This window comes from Sinocyclocheilus anshuiensis, unplaced genomic scaffold (assembly GCF_001515605.1).
Source record: "Sinocyclocheilus anshuiensis isolate Anshui unplaced genomic scaffold, SAMN03320099.WGS_v1.1 scaffold51, whole genome shotgun sequence".
In the NCBI taxonomy this organism is placed as follows: domain Eukaryota; kingdom Metazoa; phylum Chordata; class Actinopteri; order Cypriniformes; family Cyprinidae; genus Sinocyclocheilus; species Sinocyclocheilus anshuiensis.
Window position 1 is genome coordinate 459,827 of NW_015548296.1, and position 21,795 is coordinate 481,621.

At 39.6% G+C, this 21,795-nt stretch overlaps 1 protein-coding gene across 7 annotated transcripts in view; it reads left to right on the top strand.

The window, feature by feature from the left end:
* The window catches only part of atp2b4 (ATPase plasma membrane Ca2+ transporting 4), a 108,837-nt gene that overhangs the window by 19,778 nt on the left and 67,264 nt on the right, over positions 1-21,795 (top strand). For 5 of the 7 annotated variants that reach the window (XR_001630506.1, XM_016443641.1, XM_016443640.1 and 2 more), the window contains exon 2: positions 20,018-20,498. Coding sequence is in view for 6 of the 7 variants with exons in the window: in XM_016443641.1 (XP_016299127.1) it covers positions 20,303-20,498 (196 nt within the window). In the remaining variant the exon portion in view is untranslated. Of the gene's footprint in view, positions 1-10,107; positions 10,431-10,813; positions 10,841-20,017; positions 20,499-21,795 lie in introns of those variants that run through there. The other 2 variants (XM_016443637.1, XM_016443639.1) reach the window with 2 other exon arrangements.

Genomic DNA, 21,795 nt, shown 5'->3' on the forward strand with positions numbered 1-21,795 from the left:
CATAATTACTGATTATAATGACTTATACTGTCTTTTTACGCGTTGCGTTGCATCACGCCGCGTAAACATAAAACCACGTCTGCATTTGTGATTAGAGAAATGACAAACAACAAGCGCTACTCTACACTGATCAAAACTCGCGTTTGAATCATCAGTGGCAAATCCTTTAACACTAGAAACGCCACGGGGTAAATTTGACCCGTGGCTGTTTTTAAAACGTACATAAAAGATTTTTAATAATCATTCAAGTCTCCCAGTCACTGACTTTTACTAAAATTGTGTGATTTACAATCCCCTGTTGTTAAAAACTGTTTAGATAAAACCAGATAAAAGATTACCCGAAGTTTATTGGTGTTCGTCTTGTATAATTCAAATTATAAATGATATAACTAAACAAATTAATAATTAATTAGGTGAAGCTGTGCACTTGAATTTGTCATCGCATCATCCTATGCAATGTGGTGAATGACATTGTATTATAATAGCCTATTGCACCACCCAAATATGTATTTACTTCCTTCTAATTCTCGTTGTTAGTGCAGGCTTGCTTTCATCTTTCTCTGCTGAAGTCCATACTGCCAAATCTTCATACTTCCACAACAAGATCAACAGCGCTACAGACACACGTAATCTCTTCAAAACTTTCCATTCTCTCCTCTGTCCCCCTCCACCACCTCCTACCACTTCTATAACAGCTGATAATTTCGCCACATTCTTCACAGACAAAACCAGAACAATCAGTAGTCAATTCAGTGTTGTAAATACAACTTAACCACTGATTTCTAGTCGTGTCCATTTTTGGAAGGCCAAACAAAGTAGTTTCACTTTCACAACGAAACACACAGCGTCTCCACAACATGGCCGCGGCGCAGCAGCAACAGCGAGAATCAAAGTTACGCCTTCTTTCTTTGCGTGAACATTTAGGTGGCGTTATGCAAATCTTCCCACATCGTGACGTAGACATGTGGGGGTGTGTTAGAATTAGCTGTTGTAGGTAGGCGTGGTTGACTTAACTTTTATAAAGAATATCTCTTTGGATTTGAGACTTTAGTCTTTGCAACTTTACAGATCTTCTTTATGCACCAAGAGCTTGTAACACTCCAAAGAGAAAGGAAAAATTTAAATCGCATCATATGACCCCTTTAATTTCTGTTGATTTCCATTTCTGTCATACATGTTTTGAGGTCAGTTTGCTATTCACCTCCCAGTCCCTCAATTCATTTTTTTTTTTGGTGGCTTCTTTGCCTCATGCCTTTCAGAACCCCATGAATCAGCATATGCAAACTCACTCTTAAATGGGTCATAGGATGCCCATTTTCCACAAGTTGATATGATTCTTTAGGGTCTTAATGGAAAGTCTGTAAGATAGTTTGGTTAAAATTTCTCAATGGTAGTGTAAAATAACAGCTCTCTTTCAGAGCACGCAGTTTTGTAGCATTTTCCTTTAAATGTTAATGAGCTCTGCTGACCCCGCCCCTCTCTTCTGAGCCGCTCTCAGAGAGACTGTTTACTTTAGCTGCATCCATCGTGAAACTTGCTAATTAGCACATTATTAGGAAAGGCAATTTACAAAGATTCTTTAAAAAACCTTATACTCACTTCTTCTCTAGGTGAAGCTGGATCACGAATGATTCGCGCGAACATAAGACGCATTTATGTAGATCGGGGGCGCATTCCGTTCAAAAACAAATGTAATCACTGCGTCTTCAGCGGCTCAGATGTTGGGAGTAAATGACGACTGCTATGTTCATTATAGGGCTGTGCAAAAAAATCGAATACAATTTTCATGCGCATCTCGTCAGTAAAGCCGCTTCTGGTGATTAGTAGTAAATCTCCAGCACGTGCTTTCAGATGGACCAGCATTTACTACACAGAGCCGTAGTTCACTGACAAGCTACACAAAATCGTGTTCAAAATCGGCAATGAATCGCCTGCGATTTTGAACGCGATTTTGTGTAGCTTGTCAGTGATCTGCCCTAGTTCATTATTACATTACAACAACAGAACACCTCAATCGCTTAGGAGTCATTCTTGTCTACATCTGCTCCGGCGGTGAAACAGTGGTGGACTGATGACAGCTCACTCAGGGCGGGTCTAAGGTAAGACATCAGTCCAGTCTGTGCTGAAACGCTACTGTCAATCAAACTATCGTGGGAGGGGCCTGTTTTTGTGACGTCACACAGACAGGCATCTGTGATCGGCTCGATTTGAGAAAGGGGTGAAGTTTTGAGTAGATAAAAAAAAAACACCGGGTGGATTTTTATCATTTATAGGGTGGTTGTGTACACACACTGCCAACACGCATTTCAGTTCAAACAACTTGTAAAAGTGCATGTAGCATCCTATGACCCCTTTAAGCATCCGGAAGTCATTCCAGTGCATTGACTGTACTCTGATTACCTGACTTTGTGTTGAAGACCCAACCTGTGACCTTATAAAAAGAGCACAGACCACACAGCAAACACTGCTGCTCATTAACACAACTTGCCAATTAAAAAAAACCCTGAAACCTCACATCTGATGTTGCATTTCAAAGCACTTCACATCAAAGCTCTCATAGTCGTCACTTAGGTGAGGTGGCGCAATGTCAAGCTGTTAGGAAAAGTGCCACACTGAGAACTAGGTCATGTTCGTTTATCCTTTTTGGCGAAACATGCAAGTCATTTGTTAGTACTATTACCCGAGCGTTTCAAAGAGATTGGCCTTTAACTCGTATCCAAACACTTCCTGAAGTTCAGTAATGCATCCGTCAGTTGGTGTTTGAGATCCTATAGCTCCTGAAGGCTTCACTATGCTCAGTAAACCGTTTCAGTTCCCATTTCATCATATACTAAACATTTGCACTAGACGCCTTTTATCTCTGCTTCTTGCCGGGGCTTGTTGCTTGTGTGTGTGTGTGTGTGTGTTCAGTTAAGGGATAGCAGGGGTGCCGAGAAGGTTATGCAACATTCGTTGTGGCATTTTATTTTAAAGCTCAACTGCCACTCAGCCCTTGCTCAATGTGAATGTCAGCATGTGTTGATTTGTTTTTTGTTTAATGAATCTGAAGTTCATCCACTTCGTCTGGCAGTCAATTTTCTGTAACAAGTACACATCAAGAAGGCACACTCTTGATGCAAAGGTCACAAGAGTGACAAGATGTTAATTCAATAAAAGTGACCAGGATGGCCGATCTGCGCAACTGGGTTTTTTTTTCCCCCTAGTGCTGAGCCTTGGATTGGGTTTAAACGTCCCAATTAGCATGGAGGTGGTTGACAAATATGGCTTTGGACATGAAATATCACACAACCAATTCACCGCCTACATGAGAGCAGGGTGGTGTTTCTTTTCCAATGTATTTAAGTTTCCCTAAAGTCATTTGGAATTTTTCTTTTTCCCGTCTCGCTTTTTTCTCCCTTGGTCTGTAGGTAGTATTTTCCCACCTTCTTCCTTCTTTCCTGAACATGCCTTCTCTCTTGCCTGCTGACTGCATGGAATAATGTTTAAATGGAGTCTGGGCCCACGCAGTCTTATTGGAGTGGCTTTGGTACAAAAGCCAGACTGCAGAAGGAATGTGCATTGTGTGCTTTGAACTAGGGCTGCACGATTAATCGCATGCGATATTTAACGCGCATCTTATCAGTAAAGCCGGTTCTGTAATCAGCGGTAAATCTCCATCACCTGCGTGCTTTCACATTAAATATCGCATGCGATTAATCGTGCAGCCCTACTTTGAACTGTTTTAACGGATAGTTTGGAATGGCATATGTCTGCTTGTCTTTGCATTCGTTGGTGTCTGAACTGCAAGACAGGACTGGGATGCCTGGAATTAAGAATTATTTCAGTCTTTGGTTAGGGTCTGCAAAGCTGAACTCTTACAACAAACACTCTCACGCACTTGTACTTGTATAAATTCCTATACAATTCCAGACTTGGCGACTATGAGAGAATGCTGTGATGCAGATGCCAAAACATGCCTGTCTTGTTTAAGAAGTGCGTGAATGTCACTGCCTATTTGCTTATACTAATTATAATATTCTCCACTGAAAAAAATGCAAGGCTCAAAAACACAACACCAGTATTCTCAAGTCAGTACAGTCCCAGCTGTTTTATTTCAGTCGTAACATCTGCTGTGACTGAAGTTGAGAACGATTCAGATCTTGAGGAATGTGCAATATTTGTACAAAGTACTAATCCTGTTTACCAAGTATTGCAGTATCTTTACTGCTACCAATTTGTTGGACACAGTTGTGGTGATTAAAGGCCATTGATGCTTCTGTATTTATGAAGTACTCTTCTGTAATAATTAGTGGTGGACTGTTTTCCAATAACCGATAACCTATCTAGTGAATATCTGATATCTAGTGCAGGGTGGCTAATGGCAGATATCCAAGCAACATTACAAACAAAAGAGCTATTATACTGAATATCAGATATTAGGGATGTAACGATTCACTCAACTCACGATTCGATTCGATTCACGATTTTGATTTCACGATTCGATTCGATTCATGATTATTATACTTTTTCTTTAACAAAATTAGATTTAAGACAAATTATAAATTAAATGTGTCCTGATATTGATATCTGACTGCTGTGTCTCATTTGTCACTGTAATTTGAGTTGTATTTCGTTTGCAATTATTATGAAAAACTAACAAACACTGCTGTGATGGGTTTTCTAATGCAGCAGTAAAATTGGCTTCTTTTTCTCTTTTGACTGCTGTAATTAGGAGGACAGTATGGAGGACCCACCTCCCCCCCCCCAAAACCTGACTGCATGTTCACACACCCATTTAATCCTGAACATTTTCTGAGTAGCATGCACATACTTGTTGAAAAAACAGAAATGTTTGCACGCTCATGTAGCGCTAGTCGTCCAGAGGCTGATGGGACACTGGTATTTGCCATGAGTCATGCTGTAACTAACCCAGTGCAGTTGGAAATTCAGGGATCCCCTCCCTGTACACACATCACTTTATTAATAGCTCACCTCCAGCCCATGGATATGCCCCACTTCCCATGACTCCAGAACAGGTGATATGTCTGCCTTTGCCCTTCCTTCCCATTGCCCCCTGACTCTCAAACTGACATCTGATCAGTCTGATGACGTTGGGATTAGATTTGTGCCGGTATTCGGTAATGCGATATATCACGGTAATGAATATATGAATAATTATATATTACAAGTTATTCAGAATTTTGAATGCATTTTAAGAATACTTTTCCCATCAACTGGTCAAAATGCACAACACCGCTGTATGCTGCTTGAAAGACCGTGCTCACTGATGTAAATAAGCGGAGGAGAAGCACATGGCGGAACATGTGAGAGACGCTCTGGATGAAAGCGCACTTTCACTCTCTGACAGCAGATGGCGCTAAACTGCAGAAATAATAATAATAATTCACTTAAATGAAACCCTGTAAACAAAGCAGCTGCTCTACTTTCTGTTTCAGATTTGTGTATTTGCTATTAATTAATTACAGCGCCAAATATTTAAATATTTAGACTTAATAGGCTATTTATTTTCAAACTTTTTTTACATTTTAATCTGGACTACAACATGCCCTAGATATTGTTTGAAAGTGTTTTGATTCTTTATTGTTCGGTCACACTTTACATTAGGGCTTCATTAGTTAACATTAGTTAATTCATTAGTTAACAAACTGCCAATGAAAAATTCTTCTGAACATGAATTAATCTTAGGTATTCCAATATTTAATAACACGTTGTTAAAATCGAAAGTCGCAACTGTGTTATTTAATGAGCTAACATGAACTAAGACTTAATAACTAATAATTAATAACTTCTGTAGCAAATGTAGCTATTGCTCATTGTGAATGTTAATGCATTAACTAAGGTTAACTAATGAGGTCTTATTGTAAAGGGATACCTATTGGTCTTTATAGTTCTTTTGCACTTTAATCTGTGTAAAACTTTTAGCTTTATACATTTTTCTGTATTGCTTTATTGCATTTAAATGTTCAGTTATTTTTGTTATAAGAAAAAAGTTATTAAACCTGTTATACTGTATTATGACAGCACTTTTTTAAAACTAAATTTCAATACCGTGATAATACCGTATACCGTGATAAAAGCATTAGCAATTAATCGCAACATAAAAATTTGATACCGGCATATCCCTAGTTGGGATAGACCTCCTGCACCGCTTGCTTTGTATGGACTGGCCATCTGTTGACTTCTGTGTGTATTTTGGATTTTCAGATGGTCTGGTGAGGCCAGGTTGAGACCAGAGCCTGTGTGTAAACTTGACCAGCATTTGCTGACATTTCCGGTAAAGAGTATGCATGGTGAACCGAGGTGCAACTGTACTGTTGTTGTGTTTCACAATGACTTGTTAATCAGTCATGGGGTGTTAGAAGCGAGTAAGTAAGTGACTGAAGTATTTATCAAATAGACATATGATCAGGGCAGTGGTTTGGGACGGCTGCCCTGCAGTGTTCACACTGTGCAACTATTCTTGGTTTGTTTGATGTTGTTGATATTCAGGGTGCTTGTGGGTGGGAAATGCACGCCGGTGGGCTGGTGACTAACCAGGGGGAGTAGTTTGGAGGACCACCATGTTTTTTTTTTTTTACATCCCTGATTGCAAAGCAATGCTGTCCCACATTTTGCATGAACATTTACATGGGTGTTTTCACTCTAATGCATAGCTATCCCCAATAGCTTTCCAAAAATATCACAAAAAAATATATATCACAACTGTTCACTTGTCTTTAAAGAGATAGTTCACCCAAAAATGAAAATTCTGTCACTAATTACTCTCTAGCAAAAATCTGCCTTTAAACTTAATCGTGATAATTATCAGTATCGACTGATATGAAAAACTCTATTGTGCTAATTTTTCTTTCCATATCACCCAGCCCTAGTTGCAACCATAATGTATTTGATCAGAATGCATTAGGGGTGTGACGAGATCCAATGTGTCTCGCGAGATCTGACTGGTCTCGCATGATAAGCGGGAAAATTACACAGTGTAGTCTTTATCCAGTCATAAAAACAGAATTCACAGTTTAACACGGAATGTCACGGAATTTGTCAAATTTTGAATGAATTAATCAAAAGTAGGTCATTACACTTAAATCAAATCACGATATGGACTAGTATCTGTAAATATTAAGCCGCAAAAGTCGATTTAAATATGAATCCTGCATGTTCTGCCTGTGTGTTTATGAATGGCGCAGACGCGCGGTTTCATTTACTACACACACACTGAAGCGCGCGGTGATTTCAACATCTGCCGTCTCACTAAAACACATGAACAACATCTCAAGAACTGCTCTGAGAGTCACTTCATTACCATTTTAGCATTTGATTTGAGTAAAACTAGCATCATATCTCATACACCGAACTGTAAAGGTATTCACGGCAACCCGTCAAAATAAAAGTCCGGTTTGATTTGAAGACATTGTGCCTATAACTATTTTTCAGTAGAATGTACATAGCCTACTACTACTACATTACTAAAATGAAAGAAACATTATTTTTAAGGAATAATCACACAAAACATTTCTTCCATGTTTTAATTTTATTAGTAAATCCCCTGTGTTTGCCAAAAAAATCTTGTTTGCTTAATTTAATAATTAAAAGATGAATGATAAATTAAATTAATGTTTTATGCCTTTATTTGATAACCAGAAAAAATATACAACACAGAATTTCTGAGGGGAAAAAAATTCATAAGGCCTACTTTAAGAAAAAAAATGAATACTCTAAAAATCTCGTCTCGTTCTCGTGAACCCAGTCTCGTGTCTCATCTCGTCTCGTGGGATAAGTGTCTCGTCACACCCCTAGTATTCATTGATGAAAAGAATGTTTAGCCATTGACTGACCAGACCACGCTGCTTTCTCAAAATGGCCAAATATGAGGAGTTGTACTATCTATTAAACAAAGTTATTTAAGTTTCCTCTGTCAGCAGAAACTTTTGAGGAATTCTCCTAATGATCGATATGAGCTGGTGCAGTCCAGAGCTCAAGGTTAAAAACATCTTTTAGTAATTTTGGATTTGTGTTATCCTCCAGAGAAAACTCGTAGCTGGCAGAAGCGGCCACTACTGACTTACTACTTGATTTAGATGTAGTATTTCTTACCCTCAGAACTTATCTCTGCAGCAGTTCTTATCTCAAGTTATCACAGAGTTCATTTCATTCAATAGGATTATAGTCAGATGTTGATGCTCGGCTCCAGAGTGTACTTGCTCTGAGGAATACCCTGTTCTGTCCTCATAACTGGCTTCCTCTGAAACAAACCACACTCCCACGTTCAGGCCTGACGCAGGTCACAAGTAGGCATGGGCCGATTACCGGTTTCAAGGTATACCGCGATTTGAAAATGTCACGGTTTCAAAACCGCTAATATTTTCCATTATACCGTTCCTGCGGTATGCACTGTTTTTCATGTCTCCTCAAAGACTGACGCCCCATTCACACGGGGCGTCGGCGTCAATGCCTCTTGTTCACTTTGAATGGAGTGACGTCAAGCGTTGCCGAACTGAATTGTGGGTCCGTTGCATCGCGTTGGGTCCGTTGCTCACGGCAAAAGTTGAAAACGTTTAAACTTTTCAAGTGCCAACGCAGGCGTCAGCCAATCAGATCGCCTAATGCAAATACCCTGGTGCAGACGCTAGCCAATCGCGATCATGCAACACCAGAAAACTAATGTGATTGGCTGTTGTCACTATGACGGTTGCGTCAGCACCAAGCTTCAGAAACGCCCTCCATCAAGCGTCGATGCCGACGCCTGTGTGAATGTACCGTGAAAGTGTAGGAATCCCTCAGGTTGAGTGCAGTGTAGAGAGTAACACGACCCTCCTCCTCCTGTTGGTGCGAGCGAGCGAGCGGTCAGTCACGTGTGTACGGTGTAGGATGGACAAACTTAAGGAGCTGCCCCTGGAACTTACGCGATCGGCAACTGGCTGTTTTTTGTCTTATTGCAACTCGTCTCTGTTCTGGACTTGCACAAACTGCGTTGCAATGCAATGCAATATAGTTCATATTAAAGCAGTGTTTCAGCGCAGTGCTGCTTTGTTTATGGCGGTAACCAAGGAAACACTGTATCTGGTGTTCCTGAAGCGCCTCCTGCTGTCAGAGAGTGAATCTGCATCTCATTCAGAACTTCTGCTGTTTGCTTCGTTCAGGCATGTAGTATAATTTCACAAAGCTAGTCAGAACAGAACATTGTTTTTGCTTCAAATTGGGTTATTATTAAATCAAATTATGTATATGAAATTATATAACTAAATGATATGAAATTATATAAATTATATGAATTATATATCTAAAATTAAATAACTGTATAGGTTAAATAAAGATGTCAGTCTTTATTTTTCTTCGTTTTAGGAAATAAATCAAAGAAAAAATAAACAAATTCTACTGTTCCTAATATTCTGTATGTTGCTCAAAAACAAAATATATTGTGTTCAGCTGAAAAATTTTTTTGTTTTTTTACCCAGTCATTTAAAAATAACACATTTTAGAGCTGTAACGACAATACCGTGAAACTGTGATATTTTTGCTTAAGGTTATCATACCGTCAAAATCTCATACCGGCCCATGCCTAGTCACAAGCCTCATGAATTTGGCAAGATGCACCAGCGCTGTGTGCCGGGAGGAGTCGATGAACATGACTGATCTCCTCTGCTTCCCTTTTTCCTTTTTTTCTATCTCTTATGTGCTTAATTTACAAAGGAGAGTATCCCACCATCAACCAGCAATGCTGTGCCTAGGTCCTCATCAAAAGGTGCCTAAAACATCGGCGCATGTCAGTGGCACAAACTATCATCTCTCCAGCTCTCAGCAGAATGGTGTTCATTTTCTCGAGGCCTGTTCTTCTTTCATTCAACCTTGTTGGTTCTTCCATCAGCCAGAGAATCCAGAGGGACCCGTGGCTCAGGTTGTATTATGTCTGTGGGTATAGGAGAAAAACAAGAAAGGACCACAGTGTTTGCCATCTAGTGAGAGCTTATTAGACGAACTCTTGTGCTATTGTTGTGAAAATGAATACATTTTCTTTTGAGAGACCCTTGAATTCTGGGTAGACTTCTTTTCAAGGGCTGGTGAAGGGGCTTTTGTAGCTCTAGAAACAGAAACATATTGCAGACTCTAATGGCAGTTTTAATAAGGTTCATTACCACTAATGCTTCTAATGATTGTACATGACTTTGTTTCTCTTTTCACAGCATGTGCCCCTCTTCTCTCGCAAATGACAGGCTAACTTGTCTGGAAGGTCCATAGCTGGTGCATGAGGTTAAACTCAGTGTGGCTCATCAGATGAGATGTGATAAAGTGACAAGCTTCTGTCTTATTCAGAGTTTTTGAAATAACTAACCATGACCGACCGTGATGAGCAACACTATGTTTTGTCAGGAAGGGCAGCACTACAGTTTCTGGGCCCTCTGAACAGTGAAATAGTGATACAATATTGGTCATAGGTGTGTATATATTAGTGCTGCACAACGATTAATCGTGATTTATAGCATCCAAAATAAAGGTTTTTGTTTAGCCTAGATAATATATGTGTGTGTGCTGTGTATATTTATTATGTATATATATAAAGACACACATGTACAGTATATATTTTGAAAATATTTACATTGTATTAACATGCATATATTTATATTCATATAATTTATATTATATATAAATATATTTATTATATAAACAACATATTTTTCTTAAATATATACATGCATGTGTATTTATATATAAATAATATTTTTTCATAAAGATGTTTTGAGCACCAAATCCGCATATTCAGATGATTTTTGAAGCATCATGTGACACTGAAGGCTGTGACACTGAAGGCTGGAGAAATGGCTGCTGAAAATTCACCTTTTAAAAGGTAGAACACTACGAGGTTATCGGCTCCGACATACAGCACAACTGAGCTTGCGGCGACCCGAGTTCAAATCCCGTCTCGTGGTCCTTTGCCGATCCCACTCCCCCCTCTCTCCACCCAGTGCTTTCCTGTCTTCTCTCTACTGTCCTGTCTGAATAAAAGCATAAAAAGCCCATAAAATATAACTTAAAGGTAGAACACTTGAAGAAAGTCTGCACACTCTACCAAAAAATAAATCATCGAACGAGAGATAAAAGCAATACTTTACTGTGCGGACTGTCTTCAAGTATTTTTTGTTTTGTCTACACACCTCATTTGGACTGGTTTGAAGGCGTGTTGAGTTCCTGACTATCCTTCAGAAAATTCGGCTTTGCCATCACCGGAACAAATTACATTTAAAATATATTAAAACAAAAAAGTTATTTTAAATTGTAACTATGTTTCAGAGTACGTTTTTTTTTTTTTTTTTACCAAGTAAATGCAGCCTTGGTAACACAATTTAATATTGTTGCATCCCTAATCTCCATACCACTCCTCATGCATAACATGATGAGGAGATCCTGATGGTGGAAGCTGAGAAATGTTGGATATTATCAAGGTATTATTACACTTGGAATAGCGTCATGGAAAACATTTATTGTGTCTATTTTGGACAGATGAATTGCTTGTTGCTGAAATTTTAACATGTTGCGTATGGTTAAGACGTGGTGTTAGACTGAGAAACAAATTATTTTCTCAGTTTTACAGGCAGAGCGGAGTTCAGGATTGGAGAAACAGTTGGCGCCTTTGCCTTGTTTGCACCTGTATGCAATCCATCTCTCCCCTCCAACTACACCTCCACCCCCAGGCCTTTTGGCTGGTTTTATTTATTTATTTCTCTTCCATGTTTGATTTGTGTCTTTATTCTCACTTGCGCTCCTGTGGCATGATATCTCCTGCTACCCACGCTCTGCTAATGGTGGGTTTAATTGCTTTCTACCGACCTGCTTGTTTACACAAAGATTTGGTACGGCACTCGCTATCTGTGCTCGATGCCTCAGTGAATTCAGCATGTTGCTCATTAAATGACAAGAATGCACAAACAGCTCACTCACATCCTAGACACACTCTTTGCATTCTGAATCTTTTGATGTAACGTGCTCGCTTTTTTTTTTCTCCTCCTCAACAAAACACCCTTAATACTTCCCCCCTCTCCCTACACTCACTCTCTCTTTCTCTACCATGTTTCCTTGCTTCCGTCTTTTAAGCGAGCTATGAGAGATTCTGAGATTGTGTAAGGGATTTCCTTCTTCCCTTGGGTCACGTGACTGCAGACAGGGTGTGGCCTTTTCCAGGCAGCCGAGCTGTTTATGGCAATGTATCAGTGTTCATGCCAACCCCACCACCCCAGCACAGGCACACACAGTATGCACACAGAGAGAGATGGGTGTGGCCGTTACTCCCACCCCATCCAGTCTACATAAACAGGATGTTGTCCATTTCTAGTGAAGGGAAGGTAAAAGAAAGCGAGTGCTGCTGGCCAGTGCAAAACTTGCTAGGGCTTCTGATTGTTTCTTTTAGTGTGTTACTATGCACTTGCTGGGGTGCTCTGAGTGCTTGCTAGGGCATTGCTAGCTTGTTGCTAGGGAATTCTTGGCGTTTGGTGGGTGGTTGCATTCTCTAACCCTCACGTAATGTTTCATATTTATAATTTACAGTTCAAAATTTTGGGTCAGTTTGATTTTTTTTTTTTTTAAAGGTTGCATTTATTTGATTAAATAAATTAAAAACAGTAATATTGTGAAATCTTATTACAATGTAAAATACATTTTAAAATGCAATTTATTCTTGTGATGGCTTAATTTTCAGCAGCCGCTATCCCAGTCTTGTGTGTCACATGATCCTTTAGAAATCATTCTAATATGATAATTTATCTTCTCCTTTCACTTCTTTTAATTTATATTATTTCAAGATTCTTATTTTAAGATTCTTTAGTTCAAGAAAGTTAAATTTATTTGAAATAGAATTTTTGAAATTATGCAATATTCTGTACTGTCACTTTTGATAATTTTTATTCAGTATTTTTATTAAATGTTACTGACATCAAATTTTGAAAGGTATATGTGTGTGTACAAAATTCTATACTATTTTGTGTAAATGTGAAATATAAAGCGAGAGAGGGAGAGAGAGTTTTGAACAACGTTGAATTGAAGCTTAATGCGAGGGCTATTTGTTGAACATGCCACTTAATTTAGCAAAAAATACATTCCAGTTTCACAGGGAATGTGGTTGTACTCATGTACAAATAGTGCTTTGGCAAACATTTTTTCCTCAAAGTCAGCCACTGTTTGTTGTTTTACAGAAACTTGGAGCAGTACCTGCATACTACCCTCTTGTTCCTGGCCATATACAGTACCTGCAGTATACGAATTTAGTATCCACCTTATTTTTCCCGTAAGAGCGGGCACGGCCATTTGTAAATTTTAATGTGTCTGGCTACCGGTGTCATCCGCTTCCAGCAATTTTGAACTGTAAAAAACGGCTTGTTTTGCCACTTGATATTGCAAACTGGTGTGTCTTACCATTATTTTAATGTATTATCTTAATTATGAACACACTAGTGCTGTCAAACGATTAATCACATCCAAAATAAAAGTTTTTGTTTACATAAAATGTATGTACTATGTATATTTATTATGTATACAAATATAAAAACACACATGCATGTTTATATTTAAGAAAAAATATGTTGTTTATATACTGTATTAAAAATATTTATATATAATGTAAATTATACGAATATAAATATATACATCTAAATATTTTCAAAATGTATACTGTATGTGCATGCATTTATATATACATAATAAATATACACAGTACACACACACACACACACACACACACACACACATATATATTATGTAAACAAAAACTTTTATTTTGGATGCAATTAGTCACAATTAATCATTTGTCAGCACTAGAACACACTGGTTCACTGTAGTGCAAACAGTTTTACAGTTTACCGCACTTTATTCTTCTCATTATTTCCCTTCAGCGGCTAATGAACCGGAAGTCTCGCACAAAATGGTTTGCTTCCACCCTGAAAAATAAGGTGGATACTACTCCCTTGAATTATGGGCTACATAACTCAGTAAAGACTGTACAATGCCCTGCTGTCTTATTGGCATGTTGCAACTTGTTGGTGGTGGGTTACTTCCTTTCAATGGTTTTTTGTGTGCAGCAAGTGAGCGTGAGTCGGCTGGATTGGTGCAGAGCGAGAAGCTGAGTCCAGGGCTCCGCATTCTGCCGCTTTAGTATGCAAGGCAGGTGTGGCTGCAGTCAGAGGGAGGGTGGGCACAGGCCGACGCCTCGACATAGACAGAGTGTTTCGCTCCCGGCCGCATCCAATTACACTCCCCCTGTTACACACACTCACACTCACAACCCAGCACAATCATTTTCTGTCCCTTTCTATACACCCCATCTGTCTGTTCAGCATGCCTTCCTTTCTGCCTCACATCCTGCTGTCTTCACCTCTCAGTCAATATGTCTCTGCATCCGTCTCTTGCAGTCGCTTTGCAGCCATGCCTTCTAAAAAAAAAAAAAAAAGACAATCCTTGTCTGCTTTGATGCACATCCACTGTCATTCTTTTTTCCGATCAAGCTTCCTTGTCATCTATTTCAGCCACAGCTTATTTGGTTCTTGCTCTCCCTGTCAGGGACCCAGAGGTGTCTGATGAATGGAAATCTGAAATTTAAGAGCTTAGGGAAACAAGGTACATCAATGTACAGCCCCCGTTAGAAAGGGGAATAGGGATGACATCCACCATTGAGGTGCTATTGACCGGTCAACACTCTCTTTATAGGGTTAAAAATGACTACATAGTCATTTCTGGGCATCTGTTGCTTTTCCAACATTACAAAATGAGAGTTCCCAAGTTGCTGGCGTAGTTTGTTTATTTGCGCACCATTTGTCTCACTCTCCCCAGGGAGCTGCTGGATGTCTGTGAACCCTCCAAGCCGTTTCCCTGATCCAAATAGATGTTTTTATGTATTACAAACGAAGCCGATGCTCAAAAATAAAGCGTCCTCCTTTTAGCATACTTCCTGTAAACGGCTTCCCCTCCGCCTTACCCGAATTGAACTTCATCCTTTCAGGGGTAATTTAATAGCTGTCTGCATCCGGTGCTCCGCCTTTAATTATTGGGAGTGCATCAGACTGTTTGATTCGCCCCTCCGGCATTGATGGCTTGGACTGGCCTACTTTGCTTCGTTGCCTCTCCCTGTAGCCATATTTAGTTAAAATACACAAAAAAAAAAATTGAGACTTCCGTCCCGCTCTCTATACCACACACTTTTGATTGGTGAATTACATAGCTGCCTAATTTAATTCACTTCCTGATTAAAGGCAGAAAAAAAACAACCACACTCAGTCTGAAACGATAAAGCAGGCATTATTGGGTTTTTGGTACTGGCTGACAGAGTGCGCTCGGCAGACATTTCAGCACTGAAGAAGAGCATTATTGTAATTTTTAGACACTGACAGTATAAAACGGCTTCGTCTGCAGGGAACTGAGATGTTTTCTCTTCTTTTAGATGCGCACTAACTTGCATGTTTTACTCAAACATTTGAGATGTGATGTAGACTGATGACTCACTCTTATAAAAACCCGACAGACAGAGTGAGAGGGTGGAGAGAGAGGAAAGAAAGAAAGACCGAAGAGGTGGCGAGGCAGCGCAGGGTTTGTGGTGTTGCAGAGCCCCAGCGGAGTGGAGGCAGATATGGGGCCTAAAGGCCTGCGCTGGCACTGCTGCTGCAGGACAGTGGAGGAAACATATGTGGCCATGATTTACATCTGCTGCCTACCAGCGACTGCTCATACGCTTTAATCTCACAGCAATGCCTCGTTCTTATTTCCTTCCTCTCTCCCTTTCATTGGCATCTTCCGCTCACCCGGTTGTCCCCACCTACTTTGCAATCCCCCGTGTCTCGGCAGCCCCCCTCCATCACCAACGCAATCGCTCCCCACCCTTCATCATCCTCTCCAGCTCGATCCACACGTTCAGCCTGTGCTCAGATGCTTTAATCCTCTCAGTGTCTTACCATCCTCCTCACACTCACACTGGGAGTGTGAACTACTTAGTGCACCCTCTTCTCCATTTACACAGCCGCACACTTCCGCCACTGCTGAGATTTTAAGCAGATGCCGACCTCTCTTTTTATTTAACCATGTGTCTGGTGACTGCTGCGGGGTGAAAGTGCATTAATGTGGAGCATCACTACTCAAATGAGCTTCGAAATGTATTTTGACTCGCTACAGTTTACTAATGAACTTTCTATAGGCAGTACTTTTTATAGTAAATGTGGATCATAGCAAGAGGTCCTCCAGGCCATTGTGTCATCCTGCCAGAACATTATTCTGCATTGCAGTCAGATGTTTGTAGCTTCATTCGTCATGGAGACTGCTGTCATGGTGAAGGCGAACATAAATGCTTATTTGTTGGAAGTGAGGTCACTCAACTCCTTCCTTGACATGTTGTTGCTGATGTTTTTTAAGTCAGACTTTCTATGTTGGATTTCTAGCTTTTTTTTTTTTGTGCAATTTGTGCCAAGGCATATTGATGAAAAAAAAAAGGTCATGGCAGTATAATTGCTTTATGAGTGTTTTATTTATTAATTTATTGCTTCTATTTGAAGGCAATTCTCTATGTTAATGCTTCAAATTGTGCAGGGCAGTGTTTCAGATTTGTTTAGAAAATATTCAGTAAAAGAACTAGCCCATAAGAGTCATTCATTTTGTAAATCAGTCTACACTGGTTATGCTGTGTGTTTTTGATTCACAAAAAAAACAAAAACAAAACAACAACAACAAAAAAGTATTGTGATCATTCAAATAAAGAGAATAAATATTTAAGTTGTGCTCACGTGGACTGGCCCATAGTAGCCCTTTTCTTTTTCACATATATTAAACTTAACCATGTTGTGACAACTTTTGGACCTGTTTTGTTGCACATTCACCAAATCTACACCCAGAACGAAAATGCTGGTTTTGTATGCCATGCCTTGTTGCACCAGCCTGCTGTGGTTTGATTTTGAGGCATGCAAATGGCTCTTTGGGCTGAGCTCATCCTCTAAATGCATTGTAGGAGAGCATTTAAAATGATTTGTTAAATGCACCTCAGAGACTGCGTGATAAATTGCACTGTTCTTAGGCGAAAGTCAGTGCAACTGTCAGGCCTCCACATAAAAGGTCTGTTGTCAGATTGGTTTAGCAGTATGACCTTGGCAAACGGGTAGTAGTTATCTTGTTGGATTTTTCATGGAATGTTGTACCACACACTTGTGTAGTAGGATATTGTTGGAAACAGCCCTATTTTTCATTCTGGTTTTTCACAGGTGATGTCTCGGCTTAAAAAGGTGTCATGAGAATCTCAACAATGTTAGGCAATAAAGGGTGGAGTGATTTGCATTGCTGTGTGGTTTTGGCACCGTGTCACGGACTACACTGATTGCTCGACTTATAGCTGCTGAAAATTGCAATTTGACAGCTATATACTTCACCCTGGGTAGTGTTATTCAGTGCTTGAATTGAAGTATGCTTGCCTACAAAAGTGTGAAAGAGACCTTGTAATATCCTCGATTCACCAAATCTTGTGTAGAGAAACAAAAGCGCAAAAGCGTTCAAAGGTGTGAAAATGTATGCCTTGGTTGCCGTTTTGTGTAAAGAGTGTTTAATTCACGGGGACATATTTTTGTCTTGTTTTTACTTGCATTGTTAGCTTTTTTTTTTTTTTTTGGAAAATAGCTTTGCATTCACTAAGCATCATTTAACAGCGTTTTTTACCCTGGGTCATACAGTGCAACAACTAATTGTAGTGCTGCCATATTAATCACAGTGTTGCGAGAAGCTTCTGAATTAGTGGGGTTTGCTAAGGCAAGCATCACTATTACTATTGCTCATACCTGGGTTTAGGAATTTGAACAAACTCCTAAAACAGTTTCTTAAACTGTGTTGTGTAACTCAGCCAAGGTGTTTGTGCTGCAGACATGAATGATGCCTCAATTCCTGCAGCTTGTTAAGGCGAGGTGTGCTATTGCTTTTCTAGTTGAGTCAGAAAGAATTCTCCATACCTTTACCACTCAACCAATTTAAGAACTGAAACTTGTGTAAATTGTGTACATAAATTTCTTCATATTTTTAATAGAACAAGATTTTGTGCAATATGCAGACATTATTGAAGCAGGTGATTGATTGATGGGTGTTGGGTTGATGGTCTAGGGCTGGTAAACATTGGGATGGATTTTCCAAGGTGTGAGTGGAGAAAAGGAATGGGAAGAAAGCTAGTTTAGCAGGAATAGAAACAGACTGTGGGAATTTACCGTATGTCTGACTAAACATGAGTCTTCTGAGAATGTGTCTGAGTCTCATACTTTGCTAGGTGGAGTTTTTCAGTCTTAGGAACCCTGTCCGTAAGAAGATGCTCTTCCTCCTGTAGTGCATTTATCTGTCTTGGTACTATCAAATAATGAGAGTTTTGAGAACTCAAAGGGGATGGCTGACCTAAAAATTAAAATTGTGTCATTTATTCAAACTTCTGCTGTTTCAAGAGATTTTCAAATTCTTCTTTGTGGCAGAACTCATCAAAACATTAAAACACATTAAAAATTTTAAGCAGCACAACTGTTTACAACATTATTAATAAGAAATTTTTCTTGAGCATCAGGTCATGGAATATTGGTGATTTATGGGGTGGAAGAAAACCCAAGCAACTACATAGAAGTTTTTTGTTTAAAAACACACTTCCATTCCTGTTATCAGAGATGAACTTGGGTGGGTCCTCTTCAGCATGTCATGTGACATTGCTTTATATTGATTTAGGTTTTTTTTTTTTTTCTTCTCCACAGAAGCACTCAAACATTTTATGTGGTCTGCTAATCTGAAGGCTCGGTAATGGCCTCTCTCAATGCCTTGGGCAATGGATGACATTTGTTTAGAAACACTGTAGCGCTTGTTCATGTGGCATTTACACATTTCGACATTTACAGACATCCGTTACATTAGTACTAATGTTAGAACTAAACTCAATAAGCTGTATTCTGACCTGACTAATGTGGTTTGCTCAAACACACACTTATACCTAGAACAATGAATACGTTTTTAAAATCAGACCTCACTTTAGGTAATTTAAACTATGATGAGACTGGGTGCCAGGATTAAAATATTACTAAAGAGAGGTGAGAATAATTGACCTCAACAGTTTAAACCATTCATCAGAATTAGGTCACTTTGATCAGAATAAAACTACCATGGGCTGATATCTCCTCCGTTAGAGGTTAAGAGGTCAATGCAGTGTACAATGAGGCTGAAGCTTGACCGACGCTGAAGGAGGAGTGGACTGTAATCCAATCTGGGTTCAAATCCACCTCAGGGCTTTCCAGTATCCAGTGCTTCGCTTTTTATGGCTACCATCACTGACTGTATGAGAGTGATAGTGGGAAGTTGGCCGTAGCGCTGGTAAATGTATCCCAGTCCAACATTTCATCTCGGATCACTGCAAGCACACATCAAAGAGTGACCTCTATTTTTCATATTCCGTGTGCATAAGAAATCCCGACGGAGTTGGAAGCTCCCCTATCTCACATTAACACAGACCCCCTTATCTCTGAGTTTTTTTTCTTCCCCAGCTTATTTTGAACCCAGTGCCCTCTCTTTTTCTCTTTCTACCTCTCTGTGTTTTCCTCCTACCCCCTTCTGTGGGCTTGGAGACTGGCAGCAGTAAACAGTAAACACTTTAATTTGCTCCCAAACTATGGATTCCTCCGGGGTTAATTATTTATGTATGACTGCGATGGACAGAATCTGAGTCTGAGTTGGAGATTCCCACTAGATGTGCAAACTAGGCACCTTTTATGGGTTGCATCTGTATATTGTGATTGTTCAAGTGCATGAGGAAGTTTGTAGAACTGCTGTGTGGAGAAAAGAAAGAAAAGAAAGAAGTAGCTCTTCATTTCGTAACATTTTGTCTTTTCCCTCTGTTTTATGACTTCATTCACAAGCAGAAGGGGTTCTAGTCATTTAGATGGTGTCAACATTTCCTGTCTGTTCTGTCACAAAATGTTCAAGTTTAGAAATTAGGCCATTTTTCCATCGATTTGCAAAATAATTTAAAGCCTGTCTGTTTCTCTCTTCATTTCAGTTTTTCTGTGGTGCGTCTTGAGTCTACAGTGCATCCCTTTAATGCCTTGCTGCTGTGGTAACATGTCCGACCTGGATCATTCCCTTCAGAAACACTTCCTTTGATGCTCGTTCGCTCTCAAGACAGTTCTGCTCAACGTCCCGGCAAACACACAGAAAGACCTGTTGAACTTGGGAACACTGTAACACCTACCTGAAGCATTCCTGTATCACCCAGTCTTACGTTTACCAGCGGATCATCGGAAGTCTCACGTCCTGAGGCGTGACTGAAACTTGAGGAGTCAAAATGGCTAACAACACTGCAGACCACCCGCCGGGGAACTCGGTCGCCGAGGTCGACCACGAAGGGGACTTTGGCTGCACGATGATGCAGCTCCGTGAGCTGATGGAGCTCCGCAGTGGCGAGGCGGTCAACAAGATTGCAGAATGCTATGGAGACGTGCAAGGGATCTGCCGCAGGCTCAAGACCTCAACTATCGAGGGTAAGAAGCAGTCAAGATCTATACCTACACATGCACGACCGCTTGATGCAGTTGTGCCATATGCAGAAAGCACGGGTACAAGTTGCAAAATCACTTTTAATTGATGTATATTAGAAACTATTATTTACCAGAAAACTAAATCTGTTGCATATTTCAGGTTTAATATATGCTGAATCCTTTTCAGCATTGAAAGCTTTAAATATTTGGCTGAAAGGATCCCAACAGCATGACTCCACACCACCATACTTCACTGTAGGCATGGTGTTATGATTATGGGAAGTTTACATGTGCTTTGGAAATGCTCTATCATCTTGTCATCTGACCACAAGCTCTTTTCTTACGTCACAGCTTGGTCACGTGGGCATTTGCGGCAAACTCCAGACATGCTTTGCGAAGTTCCTTTAGAGCAAAGTTCCCTCAGATACATGCCAGCGTTATGCAGAGCTTTTGAGATGGGTCGATTTATTTTGTTCTCGTCTACTGAGCTCTGTGATTGTTCGCTGCTTTGTGGTTTCATATCCAGTCTGCTTTTCAAGAGGAGAGTCTTGTGGGACAAGTTTTTCTAAGCAGTGTTTTGGTCATTGACGTTTTTACTGCTGGATAATTCAGCCAACAGTGTCCCCTTTTCCTAATTTAAGCATTTTTGTTGCATTGTCCCAGACATTTTTGGAATGTTCTTCACGTCTTGGGTTTTACAGCTGACCTTCAAATTCACTACATAAAAATTAATTTCTTATGGGAATATTTTGGGTTGAATACAAGTTAACAAGTTTATTTATGGATTTGTTTTTCATTTCCTAAAATATTTACTTTACACATTTATAATTTATTTGCTTTTTTTTTTTACTCATTTACTTATTTACTTAAGAATTATTTTCTGTGGTAATCAACAGCATAACAAAGATGATTTATCTTGTATTAATCTCAGTTGTTTTATATAGTTTTGTAAATTGTATATATTTTATTCTGTACCCTGTGTTTACTATGAGAACAGCCTTTTTGCGAACATGGAGCTGAAAGTCAACCAACAAACAAACAAAACCCAGAATATTCTTTAACAAAAAATATTTTTTTAGTCCCTACAGCATGATACTTTTTAGGCTTTTCTGACACATTAATTCATACAGATAGTCAAGAAAGAGGGAATGGGATTGGAAAACGTTGCAAGCTGGATTCAAACTTGTCTCACCTGTATAAGCCTACAGCTTAATGTATGCTAACCACTAGACCATGGCTGCAAATCTAGCTCTGCAACCCTCTACGGACACCTTGGCAATTGAATCGCCATTGGCTAGTA